This window comes from Equus quagga, chromosome 2, assembly GCF_021613505.1.
Source record: "Equus quagga isolate Etosha38 chromosome 2, UCLA_HA_Equagga_1.0, whole genome shotgun sequence".
In the NCBI taxonomy this organism is placed as follows: Eukaryota; Metazoa; Chordata; class Mammalia; order Perissodactyla; family Equidae; genus Equus; species Equus quagga.
The window spans coordinates 108758517-108768056 of record NC_060268.1 but is presented as its reverse complement, the minus strand read 5'-3'; the positions used below and the strand labels follow the sequence as shown (position 1 = coordinate 108768056).

General features: G+C 46.1%; 1 protein-coding gene across 1 annotated transcript in view; it reads right to left on the bottom strand.

Moving 5' to 3' along the window:
* Nucleotides 1-4899: 4899 nt before the first annotated feature.
* The window catches only part of SLC35F3 (solute carrier family 35 member F3), a 117605-nt gene continuing 112964 nt past the window's right edge, over nt 4900-9540 (bottom strand). Inside the window, exon 7 of the mRNA XM_046651964.1 lies at nt 4900-6342. Coding sequence (XP_046507920.1) covers nt 6107-6342 — 236 coding nt within the window. The 3' untranslated portion in view covers nt 4900-6106. The remainder of the gene's footprint in view (nt 6343-9540) is intronic.

Sequence of the window (9540 nt, the reverse complement as noted above, 5' to 3'; positions counted from 1 at the left end):
CACACTCACACACAGGGCCCTTGAGGAAATCTAACATCTGGTGTAATACCATTCAGCAGGGCTACCTACAAAACAGAGATATTTGCAAAATCTGAGAAAAGTGCTGGATTACCAGCATCCCCTTGAGGCTGCCTGCTGTACACACTCCAGATTATAAAGGAAGGTAGGCCCTAAATGCCATTTTCTCACTCGGGAGATGAAGTCAGATAACAGGCAGAGCAAGAGAACAATGGGTGAATAATTACATCTAGTTGGTGTAATTGAGTTTCCAGTTCCCACAAATGGAGGTGCCAGACGAGGGTGGTCAGGGGATAAAACAGTGAAGGCAAACTCTAATCCCTGATCAATACGTAGAAGTGGAAAAAGAACACATACCAAGAGCTTTCTTTTCTTTCTTTCCAAATTTCCCCCTTCTTGGTATGCAGAGATTGGCTGGGGGTTCATCAAACTGATCCATTTCCCGAACTGCGAGCAGAAGTGAGGTGAGCCAGCTCCAGTCTCCTCTCCGGTCTGTCACCACCACCCTGAAGCTTCATGTTGAAGACGAAGGGCCGCACAGAAGGGGTCCGGGTCCGAGTCACTGCTCAGGGGAGAGCTGCCCGATGATCAAGAATATCTGTTTGGACGTGAGCGAGTTTGGGCTATGCAACAGGTGTGTTTGTGCCAGCAGCTCGTGCTCCACATTGCCACTTCCACTCCTCATCCACACTGCTGCAGGGGGGCGAAAACAGGGCCTGCAAGATGGTGGGTTAACTGTTGTCTCTCCCTAGCCTCTGAGATTCCCACAGTGTTGGCGTACAACTGAATTCCTAACGAGTTGAACTATTAGGTGGCCAGCTGGTTTTCTATCCCCGATGAGGAATAAACACCCAGGATTCCTGGAATTTCCTTCTGGAGGCCTTTAAGTCTCTCTAATTTTGTTTCTTATGGCAAAGAGCCTCTTCCTTAGGGTGCCTTTCTGTTGCTCTCAGAGAGAAAGAGCCTGGGAGCTCCCTCAAGTCCTTCTCGGAGAGACGGCTGGGTGTGGGGCTCCCTCTGGGCTCCTCTCATGTGTCACAGGCTACGAGGCCAACTGCAGCTATAGCTGGGTTGTAGCTTCATGGGTATTTCTAAATGTTCTCCAGGAAATGTATTCTTTTTTCAACAAGAAAAAATTCACAATTTTTTTTGTCATGAGCTAAAATTCACAGTGATACACAGAAAGCAATAGGATATATTGAAGTATATGAAGAAACCATTTGGTTTAAAATTAATTCATCCTGACCTTGTTTTTCCAAAAGGTCCTGACCTGGCCTGTTAAGTATGCATTGGACATCTGCTTTAAACATTCACATGTCCCAAGGCCAAGAATGATGCCCTTAACGACAGGGGCGTAGCTTTCCGACCTCCATATCGGCATTTCCTTAAGGATAAGCATCTCTTCCTGGAAACTGAGGATTAATTACCGACCTGCTGTGCTCACCTTGTGACCTCTGACCTGCTGTGCTGTGACTGTTGTAAAAGAGATATTCCTGTGATATGTGATGTCTGCTCTTTGCTTCAAGACGATATATAACCGCTCTGTACACCCCACTTCTTGGGCGTTTTTCCTTATAAATCAAGGATTATGGATTATTTGTATCGACAATAGTAATTACACTGCAATTACATAAAATTTCATTTCCTATGATTTTACTAACTCAACATTTTTTGGATAATTTAGAGAAGATTTACCTCAGCTGAAGTGTACCACTATTTTAACTCAATAAAAGGATTTTTCTCAAGAATTTGGCAATGCTGAACACATGAAAAAATATGTAAGGGAATATATTATTGTTTAAAATTCCTTTAAAAAATATTTTAAGAACTATGAAGAACTTTTAAACCCTCTTTATTTATCACTGTTGTATTTCTTATAAATCATTCTTATCGATTCTTTAAAGCAGTTCCACCAAGAGTCCTGCTACATCATAATGAGCCCGGTTTCAAGAAGTGTCAGGACCAGGAAGGAAAACAAACAAACAAATCCCAAATAAACAAAGCTGTAACTTTTCTTTGAGCATCTCAGTTTTCTCCCACATATTATTCAGATTTCTTGGACTCAAGCAACAGAAATGGCGTCCTGCCATCTTAAACAAAGAATGTATTGGAAGGTTCTTTGGGACTGTGGGAGTCTGAAGGATCTGTCTGGTAATGGGGAGGAGCCATGGATCTCCGTGGTGGGAGGAGGCCAGACCCATGGCAGGGACCTCAGGCGCTGGCTGGTCAGCCCAGCTCTCCTGGGCTATCCTTGGGGTCTGACATCCCTGGTCTCAGAGTTGAAGTCCTGGGAGACTGCAGCCCACTGGGTGAGCCCAGATCACACTCTCTTCTCTCTCCCCAGACTGTGGGTGGGTCCCAGATGGAGAATCTGTTCCCTTAGCTTCTGCAACAATAGCAAGGCTCTATTTCCAACAGGGATCAGATGCTACACAGCCAAAGACAAGCCAACAACCCAACAAATGTCCTCTCTACTTGTGAGATTTTGGCAAAGGAATTTTAAATCTTTTTTGAAGCAACCATTTATCTATTCATTAAACTGCTTTGTTAAGACATAATTCACATACCATGAAATTCCCATTTAAAGTGTTCATCGAATTTTAGCATATTTGCAGAATTCCGCAACCACTCCCACATTCTAATTTTAGAATAGATCATTTATTTTAAAATTGAAGATAAAGAACTCCATGTCATGCGTCCTTGGCTAGATTTGCAAACACGCCTGTTCTACAGGGTGGTTAAGTCTCTGACCACGGTTTCCTCTCTCCTGATTCTCTTGATCCTTGTTGGCCCAAGAAAGGCAAGAGCTCAGGGTCCGCACAGGGCGTGTGGTTCCTAGAGACAGCTGTGACTCCGTGTGGCAGACAGCCGGCTGGTCCCATCACGCCCTCTGGCCCCAAATGACCACATTCTGAAGGGGCGGGCTGGAGACTGTGGAGGGCCTTTGCCCCTTCATCAGCACCAGAGGCCCCAGCATCCTCTTTGTACCTCTGTCTTCGCTCTGCTTCACTCCTTAAAGGAATGAACATAGAAAAATCCTTTCATTGCTGTCCAGACTGGTCTCTAGAGGGAGACAATTCCCCAGACAGAGCAGGGGTGGAGACTGTTGCCCAAAGCCACCCCAAGGTTCCATCTGCAGGAACCCCCTTCTGGAATTTTCTGTTCATGCATCCCTTCCAGGTTTGCCAGAGCTCATCCCAGTCCTTGAAACCTGCTTGGGGGTGGGGGTAGGGGTTGTGATTTGTATCTTTCTGGAAAGAAGTCTCTCAAATCTCCCCACCCCCACCCCAACTGATGTTTAGAATGTCCTGAAAAAGAGCATTAAAACTCCTGAGAGTTTTAACCCTTTTATTTCATATACCTCACTCTTCATAGTTTTTTTTATTGTGAAATATACATAACATTACCATTTTGATGTGTACAGTTCAGTGGTATTAAATACATTCACATTGTTGTGCAAACACCACCACCATCCATCTCTAGAACTTTTTCATGTTATAAAGCTGGAACTCTGTACCCATTGCACACTAACTCCTCATTCCCCCCTCCCCAGAGCCCCTAGTAACCACCATTCTATTTTCTGTCTCTATGATTTTGACTCCTCTAGGTACCTTATATAAGCAGAATCATATGTGTCCTTTTGTGTATGGCTTGTTACATTGAGCATAATGTCTTCAAGATTCATCCATGTTGTAGCATGTGTCATAATTTCATTTTTTAAGGCTGGATAATATTCCATTGTATGTATGTACCACATTTTGTCTATCCATTCATCTGTTGATGGACACTTGGGTTGCTTCCACCTCTTGGCTATTGTGAATGATGCTCTATGATCAGAGGTGTACAGTATCTCTTTGAGTTTCTGCTTTCAATTCTTTTGGGTCTTCATAGTTTTTTATGCCCAAGGGGAGAATAGGGTAAATCTGCTCTAGCGTAGGGCTTCCCAAATTTTTCATGTTATGGCTTACAAAGGAAAGATTTGTTTGGCTCCCTGCAGCAACTGGAAGGGTTGGGAGCCCAGACAGAGTCGTGGGTGACTGGCCCAGGATCCTGCTGGCCCAGGCTCCACTGTGGGGGCTGAGGGGATCCCCCTCACAGCACACATTGGAACATTGCAAGGAGTTCTGCTCTGAACAGCTAGACTCTCCAGGTCCTGACCCCATGTAGCAAGTGGTGCGTGGTATGTAGATGCTCTAGCAAGTGGTGGGTGGCGGGATGAGGTGTCCTAAAGAGGCTCATCATCTCCTCTCTGCTCACATCCCCTCTGCGAGAATCTGGCCCTTTGCAGCCACAGAATGAGAGACATTGAACTGCACAGCCTCTGGCCACAGCTGCCTGGAACACATTACTGAAGCTGGGTAAAGCAGATTCTCTGTAGAGCTAGAATTAGGTTAGGACACCCCGGGCAGAAGTTAGGTGTGGGGGCTGAGTTGGAAGACCGTGCTGATTCAGGGACTGAGGCCGCCATTTTGTGGCAGCTATGAGAGACCAGTGTAAGCCGAGCTGTGGAACCAGTCTGTAAAGGAAAGGGAGACAGAAGCAACACCCAGGGCTGAGGAGACGGCAGGCACCTGGAGGCAGAAAGAGGACACGAGAAAGGAGGAGGGGAGGGAAACGCTGCCTCAGACTTATTTTCTTCTAGGCCCGGCTGAGCGGTCTGCATTCCACTTTTGTGAAAGTCAAATCTGTCTTCACAATAAGAATTTTCTTCCCCTGAGGGGGGTGGATGGGTTTATAAGCCCTGAAGGTGCAGGAAGGTGGGGCTTGCTGGGGGAACAGTGCAAGGCAAGGAAGAATGTATCTCGTGTAGTGGGAAAGTAACAAAGTGGCCACCAAGACAGCGCTAAATGCTTCTTTTTTAAATAGTTTATTAATCTGGCCAAACAGGTAATGGAAACAGAGAATAATAATTTGCTAAAAAGTTCAGGTCATGAATGCCCTTTCCCCTATGAAACGAAAGACTCCATGGTTACAGAGTGCACCATTGGGTTATGACAACATTTCAAAATAAAGTTTCCATTTTGTATGTAACAATGTAAACTTCAAAAATAGTAAACTCTAGTCCCCTTGTCCCTCTTTACAGATCTATCACAGATAGAATTTTCTGGCAGACCTAAATTGTGTAAGTAAACAGCCTGGTGCTTAAAAGTTTCATAAAAAGGTTTACAGATTCAGTAAATAATTTTTCAGTCTTGGTCATGAAGTAAAAGCAACGAGCAATTCACCACCCCCTGTGGAGCCGACCTGATATGCACACTGCACACCGAGAACCACGTTCCATTATACTGGTCATCAGCTTTGTCATTTTTGTACACACACACACCCATATATATATATAATTTTATTTGTTTCTAAAGATTTCTACGTCTAAATTATAAGACGGCGCCAGTGACTTATAATGTCACCTCGCTTCACAAAGGTAAAGACGAAAATTCTGTAGAAGGCACTGTAATTTCTCTTGCATGATCTTACACAGACACGTGAGAGCAAGCCAGCTGGGCGTGGATTTATCTCCTTTTCTGTTACCCGGCTCAGGCCTGGCCTCTAACTGCCATCCCGAGATTAGCCACAGTCGATGGTGTTTGATGTCCATTACCCTTTCACAGTCCATCCGTCTCTCCGTCCAAATCAACTTACAGTTATCTTTTGGTTCATTGAAATCCCTTAAAATTAAGAGTACAGCTCTGGTATAAAACAAAATATGACCTACCATAGCTGAAAAATAATCACAGTGTGCAATGTAATTTCGGTTGCTAAGATTCAAAACATTTGCCCGGCCTTGTCAAGAACGTGTGACATCCAAAACAATCGAGGCAAGCAGAATTTTCACTTGCTTTTACATTCATTTAAAAAGAGCTGAGAGGTTCTTCTTTTCTCTTTCATATTGAATTGGTACCCTTTAGTGAAAGGGCTGATGTGAAAAAGTGCAAGCAAATTGGACATGCCAATAAATACCGTATAACTTACTGCAGATTACCAAAACTGTACAGGTATGTACACCTTACCCAGCTGAGGTTCCCCTGTCGGGAACAGACCTCCAGATCCTTAACAGAGCGGTCACCGCGGAGACCCAGAGAGCGGGCGTCCGTCAGTGGGCGAAGGAAGGGCGGGCCCTCCTGCTCTTGCTCTGAGGTCCCGAGCCCGGGTCCGCGCTGCCCTCAGCCGTCTCCTCCTTCTTCCTCACTTTGAGGCGGGTGAGCAGCTTAATCAACCAGACATCCCACTCCTCTGGCAGGAGCAGAAGGAGGAAGCCCAGGCCGATGATGATGATGGCGATGACCCGGACCCCGTTGAAGACTATCTTACTGGTGTAGTGATCAACCACTGCAGGGGAGAGAGAACTCGGGTTACTGGGCAACAAGCCAGGCCCGGCTCAGGGCGAAGATGCGCGTCCTCGAGATGGGCGGGGCCTCCAGCGTCCCTTTCTGCGGGGACGGGAAGGGGAGAGGTCTCCTCTGACCACCGACTCCTGCTCGCTTTGGTTTTGTTCCAGGTGGCCGGGGCTGTCTCTAGCCAGTCACCCTTCCCTTTATAAAACCTCTCTGGGAAGAGGCCTCGCACTCGTATTTCACTTCCCCACACTGATCTGAGCCCTTAGTGCGAGAGACCAAAGAAAACACGAGGGGCAGTTGGAGAAAGGGACAGACATCAAAGTTTCATCGAGGCCACCTCTGGGTGGCAGGATAATGAAAACATTAGTACTTTCTTTATATTTCTGGTACTGTTTACATTCTCTACAGCAACATATGCTACTTTTACAAATTAAAAGCATTATTTCACAAGACATGCAAATATATGTATATTTTGAAGACCAAACTTGGCCTGGTTCTTTGAAGATGATAAGCATAAATTCTGGTTCTGCCCTAGGGCATCCCACTATTTAATGTTTATAAAGGCCCACCGGGCACAGGGCTCATTCCTGCCTCACATCAGGTGAGGGAAGAAAATGAGCAGCAGGACTCATGTCAGTTAATAAAAACCCAGATCCTCATTCTCTTCTGAGCCAGAAGGTCAAAAGTGTTGTAGATGTTAAGGCTTTTTCCTTCTCTCTTTTTTTTTTTTTGCTTTCTTTCTCTTTTCTTTTTTTAATTTTTAATTTTTTTTTTATTTTGAGGAAGATTAGCCCTGAGCTAACATCTACCACCAATCCTCCTCTTTTTGCTGAGGAAGACTGGCCCTGAGCTAACATCTGTGCCCATCTTCCTCTACTTTATATGTGAGATGCCTGCCACAGCATGGTGTGCCCAGTGGTGCCATGTCTACACCCGGGATCCGAGCTGGCGAACCCTGGGTCGCCGAAGAGGAATGTGTGAACTCAACTGCTGGGCCACCAGACCGGCCCCTTCTTTCTCTTTTCTTAACTAAACCAGACAAAGCAAATTTGGAGTCTGCCTTCTAGACAAGAGAGAACCAGATTGCTTTTCTATTATATCATTTTTGGTGAAAAAGAGGGTTTGCTGACTTCAGAGCGTGTGGCTTTAGAAAACGGACTTCCTGGACAGCTGGCCACCAGCTCTCCACATGTAAGGGTTGTTCAGCGGCCCAGTTGGACGCTGGCTCTGTCATTCTCCTCTCGTGTTCCTCCTCTTCCTCCGGCCTCCCCCCTCCCCAGCTCTCACCTGTCTAGAGCGTGGGCGGAGAAGGAGTAAGAAGGATAAAAGTTAAACCTGAAAAAAAACTTTGTTAGTAGCCCTCCTGTGGAATTAAAGTGCCCCTTGTATCCATTCAGAAATACTTTAATTTTTAATATTGGCAAAACATTCTGATAATTCAACGGAAGGGGATAGTCAATTAGCAAGTCACAGGACATGCCCTAGAGACAGACGTCAGGGAGAGTCCAAAGGCCCTCAGTGGCTCCGCTCTGACATGTCCCATAATAGCCCACTCCTCTGCTTCTCTTTTGCAGTAGAGAAGTGAATGGGGTTCCTCCCTCTGACACATTATTACACCTCTTATGTTGCAGGTAAGCGATAAGAGATGATTCTGATTAATCTCTCCAACACCTGGCTGTGTGATACGGTCAAAGTCAGCTTCTATGTAAGAGCTTCCTGGAATATGTCTTCGTGGTAAGAATGCTGTGTGACTATAAAGACTCAATAAGACATAGGGGGAGTAAGTTACTTACTTACTGGTAAGCTATTTTTCAGAAGCCTGCAGCATCTGGAGACTGACAGACTGGACAGCTTTCTACCAGCTCTCCAGGAGCCTGGGGGTTTACTGCTGTTGAAGTGCCATCCCATAGATTATTTCATTTGGTTCTCATGTCGACCAAGGTAATGAGGGTCGGTGCAACCTTCACTGTGAGGGGGGACAAGCTAAGGCCCAGGGAGGTGATGAGTTGGGACCACCGTCCTCCAGGTGGGCAGTCCGCTGATGCCCTAGCAAGGCCTCTTTTCACACTGCCACCCTGAGGCCCTTCTAGAAGAGTCGGGGGCCAGGGTAAGGCACATATGGAACCTGTGGGATGGGAGGGGTGAGAAACCAAACCATGGGCAAGGGCTGAGGAAATGGGGCACTGCACAGCGTCAGAGGCTGCCGTTCTGGGAGGTTAATCCTCCAACGGACCAGAGCGGGAGGGCTCTGGAGATGGCTTCTGAGGAGCTGAGCCAGGGCCGGGCTGAGTGCTCTGGGGAGACATGCTTCACAAACCCTCGCCTGGCTGAGAATTATGCAGGGGGTCAGAGGGGAGGAAGGGGGATTCTGGGAAGAAAATCCAAGATTCATACCAGAATGAGCCGGGAAAAGGAAGGAGATGAGGGGCAGGTGACGACAAGCTTTGGAAGAGCTGCCACCTGAGTGCGTTGGCAGGTACCCAGCGGAAAACAGGCCAGGTGCTGAGGAGCCGGGCAAGGGGCACCCTCTCCTCTGGGGGCGAGGATACTGTTCATGCTTCTTCAGTTTATCAACACGTCTTCACGTCATACCCGTCAGACTCTGAGCAAATCTCCCCCAGAAAGTCACTTATGAAAATTGAATGTTTTTCCTGCTACATATTTTTCTACATTTACTAGTAATATTAATTATAGTCATCTCTGATCCCCACATCAGTTAGAATCCAGATGGCTTTAGACTTTCTGTATCTTGGTGTGGTAAGTGAAAATCAACCCATTATGGAGAAAATATTGCATATATAACAAACCCACATTTTACCTAAGCGCTTTCTTTCTATGCAGGAGGTTAAACATGCATTCTATACCAGGGATGACGAGAATATACGTGAGTATGTGTGCGTGCATGTGTGTATGTGTGCATGTGTATTTGCAAGTGTGTGTGCATATTTGTGTTTGTATGTGTGCATGAATATTTGTGTGTTTGCGGTTTGTGTGCATGTCTGTGTGCGTGCATGCACGTTTTTGTATGTGTGCACGTGTATTTGTGTTTGCAAGTGTGTGTGCATGTCTGTGTGTGCACATGCGTGTTTATATGTGTGCATGTGTATTTGTGTGTTTGCGAGTGTGTGTGCATGTTTGTGTGTTTGTGAGTGTGTGTGTGTTTGTGTGTGTGTGCACGTGTGTGCTTACA